This window comes from Poecile atricapillus, chromosome Z, assembly GCF_030490865.1.
Source record: "Poecile atricapillus isolate bPoeAtr1 chromosome Z, bPoeAtr1.hap1, whole genome shotgun sequence".
In the NCBI taxonomy this organism is placed as follows: domain Eukaryota; kingdom Metazoa; phylum Chordata; class Aves; order Passeriformes; family Paridae; genus Poecile; species Poecile atricapillus.
This window is the reverse complement of record NC_081289.1, coordinates 118,737,045-118,763,454: the sequence shown is the minus strand read 5'-3', so window position 1 is coordinate 118,763,454 and position 26,410 is coordinate 118,737,045. Positions and strand designations below refer to the sequence as shown.

Below are 26,410 nucleotides of genomic sequence, written 5' to 3'. Positions count from 1 at the left end.
CTTAAAGTATGTAAAATGTGGGAAATGTAAACCAGCTTACCACTGGCAACCAACCAGGGGTAGATGTATTGTACCTCACGTTGAAGAAGCTGTTACCTTAGGAGAAGCAATGCCTCACTATCTGCTATTACAAATGGAGCCACATCTTGTCAAGCTACGCAACAGTAAAGACTCCTACAGCTGGGGATTTAATCTATCTGGTTCTGTGCTTGGACCAGTCTATCAGCACAACCTTGAACACCAGCAGGGTGGCTGTTCCATGAATGCCTTAGGAAGGAAGTTTTGGATTTTTTCCAAATGGAGAAAATAAAATATTGACTTCATTTTTCTAGATCATAATAATGTACAGAAAAAATCAACAAGATAATGATTTGGCATCAAGCAGAAGTGAATTCAACCCTCCCCCATTAGCACAAAAAAATCCCCAAAATACCCCCAAATCCCCTGGCTTTAATTAGAGCTTAAAAGTGTGTTATTAGAATACTTGAGTGAAACCTAACTGTGGTCCACTGAAACAGTCAGCTGTTCCTTCAGGACCTTCTCTGAAAAAAGTCAGAGACACTATTTTCATTCTATTCTTCTTAGCTCCTAGGGACAATAGCCTCCACCACAGGGTAAGAATGGGACTTAAGTAGTCTTCCTGGTTGGTTTTTCTTTTTAGGAAACCAGAAGGGAAGGAGATTAAAACAAACAGAGTTGTCCAAACACAGTATGTCCAGAACAGATGCTTGTGTTTCTATGGTAACCATGACACCATACATGCAAATTTTTGTACAAGTTATCAGGATAGATTTAAGCCTTGATTATGTGTTCAGAAGTTTCCATTAGCTCTGAAATCCTGGGATTTCAATCTGTGAGAACAATCTTCTATTGTGCGCAACAGAATGAGTACAATGACAAGTTGTTTTAGAAATTATTTAATATACAAAGGCATACACTGCTTCTTAAAACCATGGTACAAAATCTTACCAAATCTCAGTTCACTGCATTGATGTAAATAATTATTTTAGGTTCATTTACACTAGGAAGTCAATTTCTCCAGTAATGCTTCTATTCCTTTTACATTTTTATTCTGCTTCAGCTTTGGGATGAGCTTTTTTAGTCCTTTTTTGACTGTACTTGCCACCTTTTCATCAGTGCTTCGGAGAAGGCTGCAAGACACAGGAAAAAAAATGAAGGATATCAAAGGTCAGCATGCAGGTTAAAGAAAAAGAAGCTGCCCATGATGGGAATAGGTAACTATTTAAGAATAAAATAGTTCAAGCCAGATGTTATCACCTTCTATTATAAAAAGATGTAAAACATTCCATAAAATATGAAGCACCAAGTCAGAACACATCCAACAGAGGATAAATCAGTCTGCAAGGAACTGCTGACTCCTACTCAAAGCACGTTCAAATACTGGGACAGACCAGGATGTTCAGGGTTTCAGCCAGTCTAGGCTTCAAACCTGCCAGGCTGGGGGACAGCCAAAATTCCCTGGGCCTCAGCCCCACTTCTGCACCATCCTCATGGGGAAAAAGGTTTCTCCGTAACTCCAGCCTAAGCCTCTTGTGTTTCAGCTTGTGGCACTGCCTCCTGCTCCCTACTCACACATTGCTGTGAAGGGACCAGCTCTCCATCCATCCTATTGGTGCCAGGGATGCTTTCAGGAGCCCACAAGATGCCCCTTCTCCCAGCTGAAACAGACTTGGCCCCACATCCTCTCCTTCCAAGCCAAGGGACCAAGCCCATGACTATGCTGGTCGCCCTTCACTGAATTCAGTCCAGTTGTTGATGCCTTTCTTGTAATGGAGTCCTAAAACTGGATTCAGTGAAGTACATCTAATATGCATCAAGCACCTTCACCATTGCACTTTCATGCTGCAGTTAGGGAAGAACGATGAAGCCTTACCAGTTTTGCTCTCCTTTTAGATACTACTTCTGGAAAAATAATCAAACTTCCCAGATAAATTCTCTTCCTCAGAAACAAAGAAATTCATCATAAGCTGTAAAATACTGTCAGCTCAGTAGAGACTGTCCTTTTCCCTTTCTGCAATTAACAGTACTGTTCCTGGGTTGAAACACAAGATCTGCTGAGTTAATGGCACACCTAATTTGCTACTTTAAAATGATGAGTGAACACTACCTAGAAAAGTGTGTTCTACAGCCAGTTTGTGCACATCAGAACTACAAGTTTGACATATAAATAAACTAAGACTGGAAACAAATTTTAACACCCATGTGCTGGTATGAAGCAGGCTGCATGTTACTACAAATCCTTACAATCCTTAGGATTCTTCCAAGGCTCCCAAATTTGCAGCACCCTAAAAGCTTGTTTCTTACCTACTTTTAAAACAATGATTAGACATGGCAAACTGAACTGAGTAAGACATAAAGGAATTAACTTAAGTAGCTTGCAATGAGATTTATATTTTGTCTCCTTTAGAGCACCAAATCCTGTGCTGGATGGCAACACTACAGGCTCTGGATGTCCATCTGACTACACCACAACTTTCAGCTACTTAGTTCCCAGATTTATTTCTATGACTGTGACTTTACAGCAACCTTTCGCAGCAAATTGTGTTACACATTTAGCTGTAATGGTATCATTAAATCAAGAAGCCTTCTTTAAAACTGAATTCAGCACAGCTGAGGCTGATATTCTCATCTCCTCTACTGAGTCATGTACCCCTGTTAAAAGCAAGAAAGTCCAGAATCCTGGAAAAGGATGTGCTGAACACATTGGTAATTAACATGGAGAAGTATATATGTTTCACTCACCATAAGAGACAAGGACCACACAAAGTAGCAAGTCACTCTGGACTCCATTTTATTTATCTCTAAAAATTAATGTCAGCTTCTGACAGCTATACATGTAAAGCAGCTTTCAAGCTCATAGTAACCACAGGTATGTCAAGACAACGTTCTTAATACAGAACATCTGTATGTTTGATAACACAGCCAAATGACAAACACAGTGACATAGTGGGGTATTTTTAAATTACTATTCTGTAAGTTCTTACAAGGTCTAGAAAGCTGACACCTATGCATTTTGTGGATGTAAAATATAAGTTCCATGGATCTTATGATAAAGAAAAAAAAAGAAATAAAGGAAGTCAGTAACACATTTGGTAAAGCACATTCTTATCCATTCTCTACCCTGATGCTATACATCATTTACAAACTGAAAAAAATACAGAAAAGTCATATATAGGAGTTCAAATAGGCATGCATCTATGACATTCATGTAGTTACAACACTTAACACACATGTGAGCATGCAGAGGATCCTCTCAGTACCTCTGGGCTCCTCAAGACAGTACTAAGTCAGAACCAGGCCCCAAATATTTTCATTCAAAAGCAAGTAGGGCAAGGAAAGGAGAAGGTCCAGAGGATACCAGGTAACTGAGAAGCCAAGCACATGCACTGACTGCTTTTAACTCACAAATAAGCTGAAGGACTAGATAGCCGAAAATCTTCAAATGGACTCACTGAGTAATTCTGAGTCTCAGATCTGCACATATGTGACAGATGGCTTCCGAAAGCCAACAACAAAACAAAAATCAATCATGGCTTAAGGAGGAACTAGTATTGTGTGAAAATCACCTCTGTTTGAGCATTAGCGATCCTTTATGACAAAATAACCGTGTTGGTTTTATATGGCTTGGTTTTTGTATTGGGAGGGGGGCCACAGAGGTGCCTTCTCTGAGAAGCTGTTGGAAGCTTCCACCATGTCCAGCAAAGTCAGTATCTGATGGCTCTGAAGATGGACAGGCTGCTGGCCAAGGCTGAGCCAATTAGAGATGTTGGTAACACCTCTGTGATAACAGATTTAAGATGAAAATCAAAATGAAGTGCAGACAGTTTTGCTTATAGTTGGAGAAGAGGAGGAGGTGAGAACATGTGAGGGGAACAACACAGAGACACCAAGGTCAGTGGAGAAGGAGGGGAGGAGGTGCTCCAGGTGCTGGAGCCAAGATTCCTCTGCAGGCTGTGGTGAGACCATGGTGAAGCGGCTGTGCCCCTGCAGCCCATGGGGATCCACAGGGGATGCAGAGACCCACCTGTAGCCCCTGGGGAAGGTGCCCGTGCCAGAGAGGGTGGATGCCTGGAGGAGGCTGTGGTCCTGTGGAAGACTCGATGGAGAGAGGGGGCCCTGCTTCCAGGCTGGAGCAGCCTGTCCTTGGAGGGCAGTTCCCCATGGAGCTGTGACCCACACTGCAGCAGTTTTGGGAGGACTGTCTGCCCATGGGAGGGACTCATATTGCAACAGTTTTGGCAGGACTGCTGCTCATGAGATTGGAACCATGCTGGGAAGCTCACTGAGAACTGTGTCCCATGGGAGTGACCTCAGAGTCTCACAAGGCAAGGACTCCTCTCCCTGAGCAGTGGAAGAAATCTCAGTGATAAACTGACCAAAACCCCACACCCTGTCTCCCTGTGCTGTCGGTGGGAAGGAGAGAGGGGCTGGGGGAGAAAAAGGTGGATATTTTTTTTAAGAGCTTATTTTACTTCTCATCCTTCTCTGATTCTGTTAATAATCAATTCACTTTCTACCTTTAAGTTAAACCTGTTAAACCAGGAGTGTTTTCTCCTGGTCCTTATCTCAACTCATGAACCCTTTGATAATTTTTTTTGTTTTCTCTCCTCTGCCCAGCTGTGGCAGGGGAGGGTGAGTGAGCAGCTTTCACAGTGCCTGGAATTTGGCCAGTGTCCAACCATGGCAAGAAGCATCTGGGTTTTTTTAAAACTCAGTAATTTATGTTAAAAAAAAAAATCTGCTGCTGCACACCAGACTAAATTAATCACTGCTGCACAATTTAGGTAATCTCTTGACTTCAGTGCATGCAATTAAAACAAAAATGCAATAAATTGCTATGTAATAGTGAGGTAAACAAATGTCACATGAAATGGAACAAAAGGAGATGGTTATGTTTGTGTGTTCTCAGCTGCCTAAACAAAAGGACATTATGCCTAAAAATTCATCAAGAGAAGTTCAGTCTACAAAGGATTTAGATTTAAGTGAAATAAACCAAAGTCTACCAACAAAATTCCATCAAACAAACAAACAGCCCTACAATATAATTTTTTCTCTTTTTCCTGTTAGCTAAGTTTTAGTATAGGTGAAAATACTGCCACTCCTGGAGGTAAGATCCCTGGCTTGGTAACAAAGGACACTTGTCAAGGCCCCACCCGTAGTGAGATGAGTAATAGTGAGAGAGAAGACTGCCATTCCTCACAGATTTTTCCACAAAATACATTCTTGCGCTAATTTCTTTAATGAGCAATTACCAGTTTCCTGTTTTATCTCTATTTCAATGTCTATTAAAAGGCTATTGTCACGCTGACCACCGAACAGTTACTGGAGTGTCAAATACAGGAAAAAAACCTATTAATTTACAAGTTTATTTAGACAATCCCAACATCTTAGTACATTCACCAGCAACATTACATGTTAAATTAATCTGTTCAGCCTTGACTTAAAGGAAAAACACTCAAGCATTAACACAGTGTCAGTAAATAAAACCTTTCTAACAGAACTTCACCGAACATCTGTGCACAGGATCAGATAACTTAAAGGCATTAGGTGAATTCTAAAAGCCTGTTATAAGAGTCAAGGAAAGAACACTGTCATTTTGGCAGCTGAAAAATCTTAACAGCCACATACATATAACTAGTAAGCTTCTGTGTGAACTGGTTTTGTATCTGGATTGCAACTACTCTTCTACTACCAATTCTTCTCACTAGTGATCTGAGTGATAACAACTAAAAAGAGTTAGAATTAAACTCAGATTAGCTGACAGAGGTGAAAATGGCTTTTGATTCACCTTGCAAAAGAGCACAAACATTGAAGTATCCCTACTCTAAACTGATAAAGACCAGAGATGGAAAGCCAACAGCAAGGAATCCAAGTAACAGCAAGGAAACAAAGTAACTTCAGGAGAGAGAAAATTGGAGCACAAAAAACAGACCAAAGGACTTAATGTTCAAAATCATGTTGTCTGTTTGAACTGTTGGCTGACTTAGGTTCAGTGAAAGTCTTTCAGAGGTGCCAGAAGGGCAAGGCTGATACACAAGTTCCAGAACACAGACTGCACACTTGAGGTTACAGGACAAAACCTTGGGTTTCTATGACCTGATACTGACAGGCAGCTACAAAGTGAAAGCAGCGATGATTAACACTGCAGTTCACTCTTGATAAAACAAAATGTTAACGTTAATCTGATCCCTGTGGGGTACTTTTGATCTCACTAATTCTATGGTTCATTGCTTCAGGCTTGTGAGCCAGTTAGCTCATCACAGGCCTTTGCATAATCTATTCTTATGTATGTTATGTATGTTATTCTTATGTCTCTTCCAAACACTTTCCTACTTTGGTATGAGAACTTTTTAGGCTTTCCAATTAAGGCATCAACACAAAGCAATAATTTACCAAAAAAAACAAAGCAAAATAATTTCCAGATTTTTGTATGCTACTACGAGGTATCCTAAAGTTAATTATTTTAATGTAGCTATTTTTGGACTGCTCTTTTGAGAGGTTTGTGCTTGTAAAACAAGATAGGGTAGGCACAATTTTAAAAATAATTTTGTTTTTAATGTTCAGATTTTCTGATACTGAGCTGCTTCCTAGTACTACAAAAGATGAAACCCCAGAAACAACCTAGAGAAACTCTGGTTTGAATTTTTCTAATCCCTGTTTCATTCAAGACAGCACACATTGAATGTCATTTTCTTGGTAGAAATTTCAACTGATGTTCTCTCAGCTGTTCAAGAAATTAACAATGTAATCTAATCACAAGCAGTCATGTGCCTTACTTACCAACAAAGAATAATGGCACCTCGATTTACTTCTGCCCAGGTCTTCAGATTCTCAATACCAACGTGTTCCACCAATGTTCTTCCAAAGCAAACTGCAAAATGTGAGAAAGAAGCAGGGGAAGAGAAAAATGAGACAATATTTTTCTACAAAGAAGCCTGTGGAAAGTTCCCTGCAGTTTTGATTTAATCAAATTGTTTTCAGTCCCCCAAGTATTTACAAAGTTCTACTCCCTCAAAATAATTGACTGTTCAATGCAATGCAGACCATTACAGATATTAGACTACTTCCAAGTACTGCATGGAATTTGTTAGACAACAGCAGCACTGTGTGACTGTTTACTATTATGAAGTATTCAAACTTGTTTGTTTTTCAAAAAGGGCGTGAAAGGCTATTAATATCTTAGGGAGGGTATACAGTACAAAGACAGAACTCAGCAAGAATCACAGAATCATTTTGGTTGAATAGATCATTGTATGCAGTATACTAAATACATAAACACCTCTCTTGAAAAATGCTACATTTTTAAGCATCTGACTCTATAACTGAAGGAAAAGAATTTGAACAGAAGTTACTTAAAATTTCAGAACTAATCCTTTATTAATGCAAAAGCATTGTCTTTTTCAGCTGTACTGATGCTCCAGGGCTCTATTTCTTCAGTGGCTTTGAAAGCCTTAGTTGACTTCAGATTCATTACACAAACCTAGGCTGACTTCAGGGCCTCAGCAGAATTTAAAGAACTGCATGGAAACTGTTCTTACAACCTGTCATTCTGAGCAAACTTACCAGTAAACAATGCAAAGAACCCCATCCAACCCCAACAAACACCAGGCTTCAAACACCGAAGCTGTTTTTCAGTGTCACTTTAGATCCTAATTCCACCTGAAGACAGGTCAGATTTTATACAGCTTGTTCCTCAGGTGCTAACAATTTGCTTGGTGTTTAATGACAAATTAATTAAATCAAAGCAACAATTCTAGGTGATACTTCTCAGAGGAAACCAAGGGGAACAGCATGTGATTAAACTGGAAATTGTACCATTTTTACAGAAATAAATCCTGATTACTATCATCATTTCAGATACGCAAGTCTCTGAAAGACACTCCTCACTAAAACTTTTCTTTTGCACATTTTCAATGATCTGCTTGAGAAACTGGAAAACAGTCTACTTTCAGAAACATTTAATAAAGCAAAACTAACGTTTTTAAAGGAAATACTGGCTAGCTGAATGTAGCAAGAGGAAAAGAAATAAGAAGTTTAACAAGATCTGATAATTCTACATAGAAAAAAACTATTACACACAGAGAAGTTCCCTCAGATTACACTTTGCCAACCATGTGCTTTCATTCTTTAAGCTTTCTGTATGAGAAAAAGTAATCACTATTAGGATAGAGTGATACACACAGAAGATTTTACAGTTACGTAATAATTTAAAAAAAGTTTAAAAGCTAAATTAAGATGAGAACATCTGTACCCAATATCTGCCTTATGGAACACAAACTAGCAAAGATGTACTGTTTTTGTGCACAAATTATTTTAGTAACAGTTACAAAGCATTAATCCAGCAGCACTAATGAACACAGTAAAGATTACAGCCTGGTTTACAACCACGAAAGAAACAGGGGTTCCTGTAAGAAAGACTTTAATGTTTCTATTATTAAACTACTATGTGATTTAGCAAAGCTATCAAGACATTTTAAGCACAGAAATGAAGTCCACCACAAATACACATTAAAGCCCTGATGAAAAAGCACAACCACTGCTTGCACTGCAAAAAAAAAAAAACATATCCTTGGCACTCTGTATAGCAGCTCACAACAGCAAAAAGATAGAAACAATAATGTTAAATTTTCCATATACTAGTATACGCAAAGAAATAACTGTAACTATCTTAATTGAAGTCAGATAGCAAATTACTCTGAAGTCAATCTGAGCAAATAAAGCTGTATTTCCAACATACCTTCTTTTCCACTCTCTCTCATTTTTTCGTCTTGCTCTATTAACCATTTCAAAACTAGATGGCCTGCCGGATGTTCTGCAATGTGAAGCTTTAAGGGAATAGACAAACCAAAACGAAACATAATTATTTAGTGATGTTGGTTCAAAATTCAGTAATATGTCTGGCCATAAATATTCCTGCTTGATTTATTCACTCTGCCACCACACTGATTGACTGAGTTGTGACCTAGGCTAATATCAACAAGTTTGATGTAACTTTCTGGCTACTCATTCAAACTGACCATTTTAACTCTTACCATCTTCCCTGCAACATTTAACTTCTATGTTAATTAAATTAACACTTAATTTTATAGCAATATAAACTATTATGAACCAACATCAACATCAACACTTTCAAGGACATCGTTCTTAATAAACAGAACTTCCTGGTGTAACTGCCTCTGCTAGTACTTCCAGACCTTTCACACTTCCACACTTGAAAATCAACTACGTATGGTCCACAAAGTCACAGAAAACATGTGTAGTTCACATACAATCTCATAAAATGTGTAACAAAATATGCAAAACGCAGAGCTAAAACACTACAGCTATGGAAATCTAGAGGATATCTACTTTAAATATGACATACATTGTATTTTTTTGTTTTCTAGTCTATGGACACATATCTGACTGAGGTTAAGAATGTAGGGGAGGGGCACTCTTTGAAGAGAAGGTCATACTGTGAAGACAAACAGCTCTTATCTAAGATCTTTCTTTGCATGGAGATATGCACACCTGAAAGGTAAGAGATCCCGTCCCTCTCAATGTAAACAGACAAATGACCTACAAAGCTTTGCTAAGTGCTTGATTGCACAGTGGTAACATTAAGAAAGACTGTGTAACATGCTGGTCAGCAACCTTCACACTAAGTGTTCTAAGCAGTTCTGAAGATGTAAGATCAAAAAGCACTTATGCCTACAACTGCTATGAAATGCTGGTTCAAGCCACCATCACTCCAGGTGCACTAACAATAAACTATGACATCAACAAGTCAGAAAACAGGATCACATCTAATGTACAGGTGCTACCATGGCAGTACACTAATGTCTTACATAAAGGAAAACAAGACTAGACTTCATTTTAGTAATGCAGAAGAACTATAAGATCTCAGCACGATATCTTCTCTGCATTACCTGTCCATCACGGCCCCCTGGGACCAGCTCTTCTGCTGCTAACTGAGCGATTGCATCTAACGTAGGCTGGATGTCACCAAGAGCTGTTCTTAAAATATCAGCAACCAAGACAAAAGTAGCTTTGTCTATCACTACTTCTTGGGTATGTTCTTGCAAATATTCTAGCAAAGGTGAGGAAATGGCTTCCAGGAGTTCATGGCGACGGAGTTCAGAATTCTTCTTACTGATGAAAGAGACATTCATTGAAATTAATTCATTGAAAGCACATTACTGCAGAACATTTGCACTGTATCCACATCAGGCAACAAGAAATTTCAGAACATATGTGCTATTTGAGACATTTAAATTAATGCTAGATTCAAATACAGGCATTATTGTTCCCTCTGTTCAATGTACAATTAAATGCATGTTGGACATAGAATTTAAGAACATATGGAATGAAAAGGCGCTTAAAGCTGACTGTCTCAAAAACTCATAGTTTTTTCTTGTTAGTAACATTTACTATTTCTTTTCATTTTGTTATCTCAGTTATGGAGATGTATTTTTTGGACAGCTTCCTAGTCATCTAGAATTGCTCCTCTAAAAGCTGATAAGCACCCATGTCAATACCAGAGATTGAAATCAAATTAACAATTTCCATTTTTATGGATTTATATATATATATTTTTATTTTTTTTTTTATGTGACCCAAAGCACCAATAATGCATATTACAAATTTTGTTCTACGCTAAATTTGATACACAAGCTTATACATATATCATAATACTTGCCCTTCACAAAAGGGGAAAACATGCATTATTTATATATATTTACATTACTCAGATTTATTACGAAGTTGAAATTAATCATGACAAAAAGTTGCATGACTTCTGGACTCTAAAGAAAAACCATGTAACCTTCACATCTGAGTTACCTATAGGCATTTCCATCTCCCTGTTGCAGAAGTGTGATGATTTCTGGAACAAAATGTGCAGGATCTCTAGGACTTAGCAAGTACAACAAGACTTTCTTTCCATATTTGTTGTTTATTATATCAGGCAAAGAAGCCTTTATTTCCTGTGAGAGTAAACAAACCACAACAAAACAAATGAAATAACAGCTCTCGGTCATTATCAGTATTAGAACTGTGAAAAAGTACCAGAAGAAACTCTAAATGACAGAGACACGCTATCTCTTGTTGGTAATGTCTCCATCTTTTTGGAGGTCTCATGAAAGAGAAAGATTTTGTGCTAAAATCCGCCTGAATCCTTACACATGCCAAGCACTCAATGTACAGCTCCAATCACATATGAAAGCTCAAAGCACCACACATTGACTTTGGTCCAGGATTAAGATTCTGTGAACCTCAGAGATGATAGTAAGAAAATACTTTCCTTGAGAGGATTTAAAGAGCTTAAACCCCTCCTACAGATAGAAATTCTCAGCCATACTGGCAACCCACATAAATGATGAATTTTGCAATATTACAAAAAAAAAAATTCCAAACCAACAAAAATGCCCCCAAAACAGCAAAACTATAAAACCCCCCTAGCTTTTTCTCCCCATCAAGTCTTACTAGTTTTTTACCTTCCTAAAGGTAATTTTTTTATGAAAATAATAATAATCTCTATAAGGTGTTTTTGAAGCCCAACTGCTCTTTGAAATTATTTTAAAGATTTCTTTCCTCTACAGAATGTGCTTCAATGCTTGATTTTAAGATGCCTCCACCTCATCATCTGCTACTAGTTTTAATTCACTATCTGAAGAGCTTGTCTTGACTCTAAGATTTTTTTTTTCTCCTTTTCCTGCCATCCTTTCCCCATTCTTGACCTCACATAAGCCGTGATGGGCCAATTCTGTATGTGCAAAGGCCACATCTTGTTCTCCATTTTCTGTCCAGATTGATGTGTTAGGATGTAAACATTTCATTACCTTTGATAATGGATCAATTCTTGATCTCAGATGATTCTATAACTAAATGACATCTTGTAAACTCAGCTAAAGGCATAGTATCTGAACTAATAAACTCTCCAGAAAGCAGAGTGCTAGTTACACAGTACAGGAACAAGTCACACTAGGACAGCTCAGATATGTCAAAATTTAGATCCTTAGACATTTCTCGGAAGTTGTTACATTCCAGACCTGGCTCTGGGAACCAAATCCAGCTGCAATCAGAGCTGAAATCGTTGAGGACCATAGGAAAATGCTTTTATCTCTCCAGACCCATTAGAGAGGCACAGTCTAAGGGCAAAATCCTTATGATAGGGTACAAAATCCTTACTGCACCCTATACAAAGCAGCTCAAGGGAAGAATTGCTCCTATTTTTCAAAACAAGCCTCATCAGAACCACTTCCTCCTTATATTTCTTCTCCACACATGGAATATTTGTGTCATCTTTATCTCCCTGCCACTTCCCCTAAACGAGTCAGTCCTTACAGCTGCAGCATGAGTACTACTACAAGCAGATTACAACATGTACATCAACGTTAATTTCTCTGCTTAGAGGATGCAAATAGTTTTGCTTGTAAAATGGGTAAGTTAACACCATCATTCTCAAGTTTTCCACCAATTTAACCTCTAGAAATACTAGCAGAGCTCAAACTTCTGTGATAAAAGACATTGAATTTAAAGAGACTCCAGTCACCCCTTACCCAGAATGAATGTGCACTAAAAGGGAAAATTACAGCAAGCACTGAACCTAGCTTTAAAATTAATTCAAATAAATAATTAAAACAATGTATGAAAGTGCCAAGATCTGCTAGGAAAAGAAAAAACTAATCATAATACATAAATATAATGAAACAGAGAAGATGGGAAGTATTTAAATAGTCTAAAAAAGCAGATTCCTACTTTCATCTTCCTATATACTGACAAACACACTGACACTATTTAATATACTATTTTAGGAGAAATTAATTTACTTACTGATATAATTAACTGCTTCACAAGTTTAGTGTCATCAATGCAATCAAATGCTGCCAGCAAGACCAGATGAGAAAATTCACCCTGCAAAGATGAAACATCAGAAAACACATGCAATCATTTTTATGAATATACTAACTCAGAATCATAATTTCTGAGGGTTTGTCTCAAACATTACAAAACATCAAGCACAAGCAAATTCTGACTACTGTCATAGAATGAGAGAATCCAACATATAGGTTTCTCCCTAAAAGCAAGGCTTGTTAAGAGAAATATGTTGCTAAAGGTAGATCTTCCATTTCAAGTGGATATATTGTTTTATCACATTCAAGCTATTAACTTAATCCTACTGTATTATCAACATTTGAAATCATAGTATTTTCCCTACAGCAATATTACACACAGACTTTATTTCTATTGTAAATTTGCTTAAAACTGAACTGAGTCACATACAGAGTTTTTGGACATCTCTGCAATGAGCTATACAGTCTCTACCGCACTGCTGGAGATCAAGTCTCCAGTATACTCAAAAGGGCACAGACAAATTCACTTATATGTCAGTGAGGCTCTAGATCAAAATGAAGCTAGATCTTCTCCGCTCCAGTGTTGTACCAGCTATTATTTACCCACTGTCTCATATTTCTATATAATATATAATTTCTAAAATGAAACAACTCATTTATTCTAGTGGAAAATTCACCTAGTCAAGTGGCCAGTGGCCCTCAAAGTGGGTTCCATAAGACAATCCATTTTGGTGCAGAAAGAAAATATTTTTGGCACCATTAATAAAAAAAAAAAAAATAGCCTCTGGTTATCCTTTTAAATTTTCTGTTTCTGTGTATGCTTTATAATGCACACTATTATAGTAGTATAAATACATATATTGGGGATGCATGCCCAGGATGTGATCAAAATGCTTGAAGGCCACTGACTGAGACCACAATAACTAGTAGCAAATAAAAAAACCCACAGCAACCAGGAAGGGAAGTTTAAAAAGCTCTTCTTTACAGCTGCAGTTTTGCCCAACTCCATGAAATCTGGCTTCAACTGCTACTCTGCTGCTGCTGCAATCTCCCAGCACATATTGTTCATTAAAAAATAAAACAGACTTCCTCCATTGTATGCTAAGGTATTTTGAAGCTTCCTGACTTGAAAAAAATACTGAGCATCTTCTAAGAAATACACAAGTCAAAGAGCTTTTTCAATGACATCTCCAACATATCTTGACTTTTCTTCCTCTTCTTTATACAGGCTGTTTTACTCCCAGCCAAGAAGAATTAACCAATGGGCCACATGAAGATGGAATACAAAGTTGGCATCAATAAAATAAAAAGTAGAAAGAAAACTGAGAAATAATAATGAACTCAGTCATAGCAAAGCATAGTACTACATGTAGTACCTACAATGAAGCCTCTTGGGATATACCTAAATATTTCATACAGTTCAATTATTTTATATTATCTAATACATAATACACTGCCATTTTAAGACTGGTTTTATTAAGATCTCAAAGAACAACTTTGAATTCATTCAAAGAACCTTCAAGCTAGCCTCTATAATCACTAGTTATAAAGAATATGAATTATATGGTTAATGAACACTCACCGTTGCTATTTTTTCTATATACGTCTTCATAGTTTTCACAATGACCTTTCTGTCCTGTCCAAGAGGAAAGAGGAAACTCAAATGAGCCTAGAATACCAGTGATTCTGAGTAACTAAACTGCTATTTGCACTTTCAAAAAGATAATCTTCAATCTGCTTTCTAAAGCAAAGGTGTCTACCGAAGACCTCCACATATTCTATTAGTTTACACCTAGAACTGTGAGAAGTTAAACCTGAATTATGACTTGACTCCAGAGAGATCCTGTGGTACATTTACAAGTCCAGATCACCAATAGGAGATGTCAAGAAAACTTGGAAAAAAACACAGCAAAGAAAAAACCCCAGGCCACCATCACACATGCTCATTCATATTTTGTCCCTTAATTACAGGAGAATGCATTTCATCTCTTCATTTGGAAAGACACATAATTCAACCTGAACCTGGAACTGTTTTAAATCCCTATTACTAGCAAGAATATTTTGTCATAAAGTTCCCTCCCTGTATTTTTGGCTCTTGGAATCACTGCTCTGTCTTCTTTAGATCTATTACTACACTTAGATCCTAGGAACTTAGTATTTTTTCTGCATGCTTTAGCAAGTGGACTATTTTAATAAGGCATCTTTTTTCTATTTTATATTTTTTAATATAGAAAAACATAGAAGGCATTACAGTATTTCCAAGACATGATGACATACATTACACCAGAAGTATTTCTGGATACTGTGTCAACAGATGAAACCAAAACACGCTTCCTATAACATTTTTCAAGTCCTGGTATTCCAAAGCCAAACATGGCTTCACATAATGACTTCTTTACTGTCCTCTCCCTCCTGTCAATTTCACTTACGTTAAGAAATCCATGGGACAAATAAAATGCCAATAACCTTACAATGGAAAGTGGCTCCATGTGTCACTGCCAAAATCTCTCCTAAAAATAAAAGGAGGTGCTTCCGCTATAAAAGTTCTAATGAAAGCATTTGATTCACAAAAAATCACTGTTTAAGTCTGCCAATCAATAAAAAGGGGCCAGTTTTTAACCTTGGTCTCAAATTGTTAATTGCATGAAAATGTGTGAAAGGACCCATGTGGGCAGTCAGAGAGGACAAAGTAGAGGGAAACCAAACACTACCTTGGGAGTGCCATGCCATAAACAGTGCATTGCTACTCGGGCTCCATCGTGAGTGTGTGCCAGGTAGATGACAGCCTCTCTGATAGCTTCTATCATTTCCTGAGGAAGAAAAGGTGATAAAGCAAAAGGATGAAAGGAAAGTCTTGAGGAGCTTGAGGCAGGTAGGTGAAGGCCTGAAGAATTTTTTTGTGTGCCCACACTGTACTGCATCACTTGCTTACAGAACCACTCTCACTTACCTGACCTATGAAAAACTGCCTCAAGAGGAGACCAAGACTGTAGACGACACAATCTATCTCTCCTTAAAACTACAATGTTCATCATAATCATGCCATAAAATCCCAACTATATTGAAGCTTGTCAGCTGCCCTATTACAAAAAATTCAAGAAAGAGTGCTCACAACTGAGTCAGAAATTAAGAGAACAAGACAACCATTAATTTAGGAAGAAATCTTTGAAGCAAATGCATACTCATACATACAGAGTACTAGCTAGAAAGTAAGAAGAACTAAAAAAGTCATTTATGCACCAGTCATTTACACTATAAATCAGATATTACAAGACATAGCCAAAAGTTTTGTCTTCATATGAAGGGAATGAGGTTTTCTCAAGGTATCTGACAATATTATCAGCCGAAGAAAAAATTTAAACCAAATCTAATGAGACCCTCTTGGGTTACTACTGTTACTATCCAATAGATTTCCTCAAAGTGCAGCTCCCACCTATGTCTTTCTATTCCTAGTTCTTCTTGCCCTCTAGCCAAAAGCATTTTACCAATTATTTCAAAACTGTTCAGTCACCACAGAATTGGTGCCACTAGCTGTAAGCACAGGCAGGAGCAGATCTGCTGAAGTGGTTTCTAAACCTCACAGAGCATGTCCATATACTAGTAGATTTGCACAGAAAGCCAAGCAAGGAGATACGCCTTCATTCCCCTGAATCATGCAAGCCTGCAAATCCAAAAGCATTTTCAGACATAGCATTACATGAAACCATGCAGAGGAATGTTCTGGGCTCTGAAGATCTGGACTTACACCACAAACCGTCTGCTTCCCTACCCTTAGCTTTGGGTTTATTAACAGTAACAAAGTATTTAGGAGTCTGGTCTGGCAGAAAGAGGCAAGAGACGCAGGTTTAGAAGGCTCTGCCTGACTTGAAGTGAGATGGTTCTGAGCTACAGAACCTAAGCGAGGCTGACGGACACACCTTGAACACAGGTAAAGTCGAAGAGCACAGCAGCTTAAACCATGTCACATCAAACAGATGGATTTAGGCCTAAATACAAGAATGTCTCATGTAATCTTAAACCTGCAATTTAATGTAGATATAGCAGACAAAGTTTTGGTTGCTGACAAAAGGGCCAATCTCGTATTTTGGTCAAGAGATTTTTGGACAATCAATGCACGTTGTTAAGAAACTACACACTGGAAAGATAAGCTACAGCAAGCAATGGTCCTTATTTTAATTATTCCTCAGCTACTAAGAAGGACCATTTAGCAGGAAGAGAGGAAACATCATAGTCATCTCTTTTTTTTTTTAAATTCAAGCATCACAAACCCTATTGTGAAAGTTCATTGTGACTATAAATCTCCATACAACACTACCCTCCAATCATCTATCTAGAATCACTAGATATATAGAACTCCATCAATGAAAGATGTGTATTTTTGTCTAGTTAACTTACAACATTTTCACAAAAGGATAAAAAACATTCCACAAAAAAGGAAAAAAAAGACAAAAAGCAAAATAAAAGATACTTACAGATCTTTGTTTCGGAAGAGCAAAAGTGAAAAAGTCCAAAAACACTTTATGTACCAGTGAGTGCTTTATCACCGCCTCTCTGTATTTGGACAGACAAAAATAAGCAACAAGTTCCCCACAAACAATCATTTTAAATTATGCTAGCAATACTTCATTTGTATTTAAAAACATTAGGCAGTATTGTAAGAAGAAAACACACATTCATTTTGGATTCAGATGTTTAACATTTACAATACATGCAAGATTCTAGCAAAACTTACAATTATAGAACCTATTTTCTCATAAAGACCACTGGAGAAGCGTATCTAATAATTCACTATAGGAATACATCACAGAACAATATTTCTAACAGTTGTCTGACTGGGACAGAGGACACTTCAATTCATAGAAGTGGAGCTCAAAATTAAGGTAAGATACTCATTACGACACCTGGGACAAAACCATAGACTATTCAGCACAGCAACACTACGGCTTAAAAGAGTATCACTTTCACTGTCGTCTGAACTTATACCAGTGGCACTGTTTGTATGTCAGAAACAAACTGGTTTGTGCTAGATTGTCACACCTTTTTGGTTTTGTCCTTACTTTTGTGCCATTGGTGTAAGAATCTGCTTCATTTCATCCAAGATGGCCTCTCTCTTTTCAGGTTGAGCTTCTAGCACTTTATCCAGTGTTGGGACAGCCGGTGTCTGAAATGAATGCACAATCAGAGGTTTAATAGTACCAGTATCAGAGCTCATAGAACTTTACAATGCTTACACCTTTTTCAAACAAATGTCATGAATATCCAAAACAAAATGAATTTTCTGCAAAACTAACAATTCTTACAATTTTAAAAACAAAAAGCTACCTTTCCTGAGCATGTCAGGAGATGTCAACTTAAGTTTCTACAAATTAAATGTTTCTCATTAGCAAACAAAACCAACTTCCATAGTCTGAGGTGTTTTCTGCCAGTTATATCAGTTCTTCATGCCAGATACGAGGCAAAATACACAAAACTGGTATTGTGTTAAGGTGCTCCTTAACTAAGCAGAAATCCTGCTTTATGCACACATCAGAGGGCAACCTAAATTAATGAACTGAGAAGCTAACAAAGGCCCAGGAAATTCCAGTTCAGGAACAGCAGAGAAGAGGAATACGTACCACATACCTCCCACACAGAAGTACTTCCTGGTATCTTAACAAAAGAATTACACTGATAACTCTTTTAAAATAATCTGCTGTTAGAAAAACTTCTGATTGGAGACAATTAAAAGAGATATTTCTTAAACCATACCTGCTACACTTTAACAACTACATTGCAATTTTTTATAAACCTACATTGAGCTGAATCTTGGTTTTGCACCACAATATATGGTCACTTGAAGCAGTTAGGCAAAAAATACCAGAATAATGGAAGGTAACACTGCCCATGGCTTCATGGGCTGTTTGACTCTCAGTACAAATTACAGCCCATAATCACAACAAACATGCCTCTCTACTACTCAGTGTTGCAAAATGCCTAATTAAAACTTATAATAACCTGTTAAGAAGATACAGGCTCAGAAATTAGTTGTTAATGTCTTAAGATGATTTTAACAGAAATCTTGAGTGTAAGTGAACAGGTGAAAAAGGCATTGAAGTTAGTAATTCTGCCAAACAGTTCTTTACTTTGTAGCAAAATTCCTAACACTAATGGATACCTACTTCCCAAGTCAGCAAAAATTAAAAACAGAATTCAAAAGAATTGCGGTTGCAGTTTTTAAGAAGGTGCCTGGTGAGCATCTACCATAGACCTAGGTTTCAGTGGAGTTTGGACTCAAGTCCTACAGTCTTCACAGAAAAAGAAAAGAAAGAATAAAATTAAGCCCAAGTGGAACACTTGATGTGGATACTGGCCCATTCTATGTCATGAGACATAGGGTAGCTCTGACACAAGAGTCATCTACAGCATTAATGAAGAACTACACCTAAGTCTTACCTCAGCAGGTATGATTTCAGCCCAGACACTATGAGAACTGAAACTATATAAGAACAAACTGTCTTTGATAAGCAGAGCAAGCTCATACATGAACATAGTATATTTTTACATAGGTCAAACTAAGAAAACCCACAACAATTTAATCTAAACTAGAAATGTGCAAGTAATCATTACACTTAAACATGCTAAACTAGACTACCTTTGGACAGCTGACAGAAAGAAATGCAATCAAAAGAAATAGTAGGTAAGATAGGTAAGGCATTACTAACACAATACCTTATGGGCTAAACTATCTTAAACTACAAAGTATTGAAATACGACCTTGTAAACCTGGAAAGTGTTCCCATAGAGCTCTTCTGTCAGCATATTCCTCTGCTCCAGAATGGCTTTGTCATTATATGCATATTCCACTACAGCAGATGCTTCTGCATGACGCAGCATCTTTTTCACATGGCCTTTAAAACTTTTTATTATTTCTGCAACTTGTGCTTTTGTCCTGTTTTTCAGGGAAATACAAATAGCAAGAGTTAAAACTTCTACAGATAAGCTTACCTATTGAGTTTTATTTTTAGAAACATATTTAGGTAGTAAGTTTTGTCATAGAAACCATGAAATTTATGTAACTGAATCAGCCTTATGGCATTTGGGAAAATATGTAAAGAAAGCCAGGAATGTGGAGAAATTTTAAGGCATTTTGAGGGAAAGTAAACAGTGAACAAATTCTAGAGAATAAGGAATGCCATCCTCAACACTTAGCAAAGAAAATTCTTAAAAGCCAATGTTTTATATGCAGCAAAGATCAACTCTGAGAACACATCTAACCATTTTATTGTCAAGTTTTCCTTGACAAAAAGAAGTTTTCCTGCAGCATTAGTTTTACTTCTTGAAAAAGGAAAAATATTGTTAGCACTCCCCTGCCTTTACTCCACAATATTACAAAGATTTTTCCAGAGACGTATTTTTTATTCATGACCAATTCATTACAGATTAAGAAGCAGCTTTCACACCGAAAATGAAACAACACCGATGAGCAAATTCACTTGATACTCACCCATACATAAGAAACTTCTTCACAATATTTCTGGAATACTTGGACTTGCTCAACTCTATTAAGCTATCTAGAAGAAGGGAGAAGCATTCAGCTGGTTCACTTTTCACTACATTAACTCTATGAAATGATATGCCATTAAGTAAGTATGAAGAGTTCACGAGACCTGATGTATCAGTTCAGAAAATAAAAAAGTAAAAACATTCAAGACAAAACAACATGGCTTGTTTAAATGCAGCCTAACCACAATATAGAAGCATATAAGTAAAATGAAAATACCTTTCAATTCTTCAAATGCCTCTTGCCTTTGCTTCTCATTACCATACTGAATAAAACACTGGATCACTCGGGTTGAATCATGTGCAAATGCCAGCTGAAGGACAGAGATACTTCATTACTCTAGGCCCTTCAAAAGGCAGTATGTACCATAATTATTTTAATGTATGTGCTCTCCTGTATCTTTTCATGCCACACATATAATGCCAATTATAAAATCAGAAAAGCAGTTACCTGCTTATAACAAATCAAGACTTATGGATTTTTACCCCTTCACAAGTACTCTATCAAAGAAAATACAGACAACAGCTGCTGATAATTAACAACATGCATTAAAGTTTTTCATGCTGAAATAAAACCACTAAATGGTATTTCCATTTTCCTGTTCTTTATAATTTTAGAGTAAGTGTGATGAAACGGTTCCACTTCAGCACAGAATACGAAAAGCTCAGCATGTTCTTCACTGCAAATTTATACATTTCAAGAATAAAGCAGAAAGACTGTTTAGTACAATTAAGCATGAGGACACTAATTTTCCTAGAAAATTGCAAAGCAACAGTTGTAAATAATCAAACCTCTAAGCTCCTGAACCCCAGCTAACATCAAACTTCACAGGACTAAAGCTACTTGGCAGCCTTTTAAAACAGCCAGCTGACAGATAAAGCATCCCAGGACTACTGTCTCAAAATACAGGTACCAAATGCAGTCTTTCAGTCCTGTTTTTGTTCTTTTTACTCAGTTTCCCAATTCTTTAAAGATTTTGTGAATTTGTGCACCATGCCATTAGTTTTTTTCTTACATTTTTAATTTTCCCATGAAGAAGCTTCTGTAGCTCATTCATCAGCTTTTCTCGTTTATCTTTATCACACTTTTTTCTACAAAAAAAAACAAAAACCTAGTAAAACAATTGAGGGAGCAGCTTTTTTGTAGTGTGATTCACTTGTATCTAAAAATTAAGAATCAAGACAATACAAATGAAAACATGTTGGCTTCTGCCAATCCAAATTTACACTGTCATTTGTTAACCCTGTACAGAGATGTGATTAAGCTGTTTCAGTTTATGGAAACCAAACTAGAATTCCACACATTATTTTCCACACATACAATTCTTTTTTTGAGTAAAGTATTCTTTGAAACATAAACTCAAATTTGCAGTCAGAGTTGCTTATAGGAGGTGCTAAGATCTGTAAGGATGTAAAGCACAAACACTTAGAACACGCAAAATTAACTTTTCTTGCTGACGTAGGGCAAGTTCTAGAATAACACCCTCAAAGAGAGACACTGAACCTTAAAAAAACCTCATGCAGTAATCCCACTGTAGGATCAGGGTGAATTAGTGCTTGCTCTGTATTTCAGGGTTCAAAAGAAAAAAGGCAATTTCTTAAGCAATTACTCATAAATTTATAAATTTTAGCCAAAAATACAAGGTCAATACAGACATTCCTAGGACCACGGGCTACTATACTCTGTTTGAACAAATTTGCATGCAATGTTACCGTTCACCCAAAGACATTCAGTTTGGAAATAGTTTTATATAATTACAAGATGAGAAAGAGGGTATTCTGGCAATTTATGACAAAAAGTCAACAAAGCAGAAGAAAAAAAGTAATTACCTTCTTATGCTTTCCCATATTTGTTTTGATTTTACAATTAGGTCATAATTACTTTTATCATTAATTTGTCTGGTTTGCTTTAACTCTTTCCTTTTCTTTTTGAATTCACTCCATTTTGGCTTCTTAGCATCTGACCCTTAGGACAAAAATAAATATATTTACTACAGTTAATGAAAGAGCAGCAATAGAATTCTTTAGCAGTCTAAACCGCAGCAGTTCTATGACTTGAGCTGCTAACAATTCAGAACCTTTGCCTGCAGTTAACCAGATAGCTCGCAAGAAACCATAAATCTTGAATAAGTATGCTAAGCTAGCAATCATCACTTCTAGACTACTGGAAGAACAAGACAAACAATAAATTTTCCTCAAAACTCTCACAGGATGCATATCTTAATAGCATGAGAACTGACTGAAGATAGACTGACTTAACAGCTATGACTGCCCCAACAATTGTCCCATTTTATTTCACTCTTAATTCAAGCATACCTTTTTCGTCATAGAAAAGGAGACCCCTAACTCAAAGATACCTATCTGAAAACCCAAAATAAGAAAAAAGTTAACCCCTTTCCACATGCCTAATCTTTTTACTCAGTCAAATTCCTTAAGTATGGCATTTTATTATACAACCACTGTACACTGCCACACAATGAACTTGGGCAAAACAATGTTATAAAAGGCAGACAGATTATGCATTAAGGGCACCACCTTAAATTTTTAGAGCTTAAATCACTGCTCACTGGTATTTAGCAGCATGTATTGTTTTACCCATTCAAAAACCCATGCTTTCCTTTTTACAAAGCATAGCATTGATTTTTTATCAGTTTCCTAAAGCAACAGTGACAAGAAAGACTCGTAATGCTTTGAGAGCAGTGCAATACACAGAGGTTTTCATTTGCTCTTATGAACAACACTTAAAGGCTTACTGAAAGTTTCCTTTTTTTTTAAGCAGCATAATAAAAACATACTACTGTTATTAGATTTTCAGACATCTAGTGCATATTCGATGCAAATCCAGTCTGCAAACATGCAAGAACAGCAGTAATAAAATACTCAGCATAATCTACTGTCCTTCAAATGGCATATTTCTGCTGAACTGCAGAACCCCTAATTTAAGATTCTACTTCTCATTTTACAACACTGATTAACTGCCCCAGCAGAGCTTTGCTTTAGAAGACAGGATGGGAAAAGATTAAGATCTCCAGCAGAACAAATTAATTTAAAAAAGAAACCCATTAAAAATTATAAAACCAGACAACTATTTAGCCTTTCTTTATAAACACCAGAAAGAAAAAAAAAGCTGTAAAATCTAAAAGCAGTGTTAGCACCTGTTATGCTTTTTTTTCTCTTAAAGGATGTGACCAGATAGTCTGGACCACAGAAAGGAAATAATGTAAAGGATAACCAACTTTGTTTCATGATTTTCTATTCCAAAACTTACAGCAAGTACTTTTAGAACAGTCCAAAACACACTATGAAAAGCTCTGTGTTTGCAAATCACATGTAACAATTGCCAGTTTCTAGCTAACCACTTAACACTGCCTTAAAACAAACAGAGCTTTAGGATGGTATGACAATTTTTAAATTTGCTACTGTGTCTTTACTTCTGACTTCCAAGAAAATTCCAAACTGTTGATTTTCATGACTTCAGCCTCAAGCTTAGTCAAGTGAAGTAATTTTTCCCACAGCAAAGACTAAACAGGAAGTAAACCTGGAGTTATTCAGCCAGTTTGGAAAGGCCAACAGAAAGAGGAAGATCTTTGATGAACAATGTGTTTCCCAAAACCTGGTTTCCCTTAATCCAGGCTTAAAAATCTGCTCACCTCCCTCTTCACCATCCTGGAGTTTTCTCTTCTTTGCAAACTTTTCTGGTTGCTGTTTATTCTTGAATTGTTTGACCGTAGCTTTTCCAGGTCTCAACTGTCCTTTAATAAATTTCTTGGAAATGGATTTAGGCTTTCCTTCCTCATCTCCTTTGTTAAAGACTTTCTTTGGTGGACCTGAATCTATTAACCAACACAACAGAAATTAAAATGCTATTATACACCTACTGTTGCTTCAAAATTTAAAAATAAAAATTTACCGTAACAAGAACGAAACTACTTCACAGCAACAATTCTGTATTTAACAAAAATTCTTACGTGCTTCTCAAAGCTGGTGTTTTCACTGCAGCCCCTGGGTAAGGTTTCTCTAGACAAGTTTTGCCCAGATATTTTTTCTGGGCAGCAGTGCAACAGCTCAGGCATAAAAAGAATTATTCTATATTAAAAAATGTCACCATCCCTGACATCAAAGTCATCAATCCCCAAATCCCCATATTTTTCATAGTTCATGATCAGATCTGTTTCAACATCATTTGTCCTAGGACAGCAGTGAAAGGCATCTTCTCAATCGTAACCCACAGCATCCTCCCACCTAGCTTCACCTTTCAGATTAATGTCAAGTCTAGAATCAAAAGGCTATCAACTTCAAAATTTTAACTGAGAGCATTTTAGATGAATCAAACAGAGATGAAGGGCTTGCAGTGCAACCTGTTTAAAGCATTTCAGCAAGTGGCTCATAGAGTCAGTACAGTTTTGAATAAATGACAGTTATAGAAGGCACCTCTCAAAGTCATCTGGTCCAACCCTCCTGCTCAGACAAGGCCACCCGAAACTGGTTGCCCAGGACCATGCCTGGGTGGCTTTTGACTATCTTCAGTGTGCTAAACTCTACCATCTCCCTGGGCAACCTGTGCCTGTGCACAGTCACTCCCACAGTAAAAAGGTTTTCCTGATACTGAGAAGGAATTTCCTGTGTTTCCATCACAGTTTTCATTTCTGCCCATTGTTCTCTGGGCACTACTGTCACAGGGCACTACTAGAAAACGTCTGTCTTTGTGCCTTGTCTTCTCCCCGGGACAGGTTGAACTGACCCAGCCTTTCCTACCAGAAGAGATACCCTGGTCCCTTCACTGGGCTCTCTCCAGCATGTCCGTATCTCTGCTGCACTGAAGAGACAGAGCTCTTCACAGCACTTCAGGTGAAGGCTCCCCAGGAGCTTTCAGGTGAAGCTCACCAGGGCTGAGGAGAGGGCAAGGATCATAACCCTCAATCTGCTGACAGCACTCCTCCTAATGCAGCTCAGGATCCAGCTAGCCACCACAGCACACTGCTGGTTCATGTTCCAGCCTGATCACCAAGAGCCCCTGGGCTTTCCCCTGTACTTTTGAGTGCATGGAGCTGTTCCCCTCAAGCTGCAGGACTCTGCCCTTCAGTCCTTGATGAGCTTCACCAAGCTTCTGCCAGCCCACCATCAGACCTGGTGACATCCTCCTGGAGGGCAGCACGACCCTCTGGTGCATCTAACACTCCTTGCAGTTCTGTGTCATCTGTAAATCTGAAAACGCTGCCCTCTGCCCCATCATCCAGGTCCTCCTTGAAGCTGCTGAACCTAACTTGACCTTGTACTGACTCCTGGGGTCCACTGCTAATCAGTGGTCTCCAAAGAGTGTACCAGTCTCTGGACCCAGCCCTTCAGGCAGTTTTCAATCTACCTCACCGATCGCTCTTGGTTCATCAGCACCTCTGTGAGAATCTCAAAGGAGAGAAGACACTCTCAAAGTCTTATTGTAATCCAGGCAGTCAACACTCCTTGCTGCTCATCTGCCAAACTAGTCGTTTCAAAACAAGGGCTTACCAAGCGAACAAAAAGAATTCCAAGCATACACAACCATAACCATTCAGCCAGGGCTCCTACCGATGACCCTTCGCCTTCTTACCATTATCTTTTTTAAATTTCCTCTTCCCATGGGGCGCTTTTCCACGAGGTCCTTTCCCACTATTCCCCACGAACTTCTTTTTAGCCTTGTTCTCCATGACGGCAACACTGCAAACAGAGCAAGAGACAGCATTACTGGACCGCCGCGGCTCCCCTGCGAGCAAAAGACAGCCTGCGCCTGACCCATGGCGAAGTCAAACCCTCCCAGCGGACGGTGGGGTACCAGAGGCCGCGCACAGGCGGGGAGGCTCGGCCAGGCCCGCTCCCCGCTCCCCGCTCCCCGCTCCCCGCTCCCCGCTCCCCGCTCCCCGCTCCCAGCCCCGGCCGCCGCCGGACCCCGGGCCCGCCGCCCTCACCGCACACGTGCGCCCCGACCGCGCCTGACGGCTGCGTGCGCCGGCCGCCGCTTCCCATTGGTCTCCGCGCTGCCG

At 38.1% G+C, this 26,410-nt stretch overlaps 1 protein-coding gene across 2 annotated transcripts; it reads right to left on the bottom strand.

Moving 5' to 3' along the window:
* Window positions 1-901: 901 nt before the first annotated feature.
* PUM3 (pumilio RNA binding family member 3) lies at window positions 902-26,379 on the bottom strand. Of its 2 annotated transcripts, none has more exons than XM_058864210.1 (18): window positions 26,336-26,379; window positions 25,981-26,087; window positions 24,044-24,226; window positions 22,224-22,359; window positions 21,410-21,485; window positions 20,614-20,707; window positions 20,338-20,404; window positions 19,608-19,782; window positions 17,912-18,015; window positions 17,327-17,405; window positions 15,566-15,664; window positions 14,437-14,490; window positions 12,835-12,915; window positions 10,843-10,985; window positions 9,930-10,152; window positions 8,759-8,846; window positions 6,802-6,892; window positions 902-1,151 (listed from the first exon to the last, which is right to left on the bottom strand). In XM_058864210.1, exons 2-18 carry the CDS (start codon window positions 26,075-26,077, stop codon window positions 1,022-1,024), a joined length of 1,920 nt encoding a protein of 639 aa, XP_058720193.1. In that variant the 5' UTR covers window positions 26,078-26,087; window positions 26,336-26,379; the 3' UTR covers window positions 902-1,021. The 2 variants fall into 2 exon arrangements, with proteins under 2 accessions (XP_058720193.1, XP_058720192.1); XM_058864209.1 differs by lacking the exon at window positions 26,336-26,379 and adding an exon at window positions 26,203-26,248.
* Window positions 26,380-26,410: the final 31 nt, after the last annotated feature.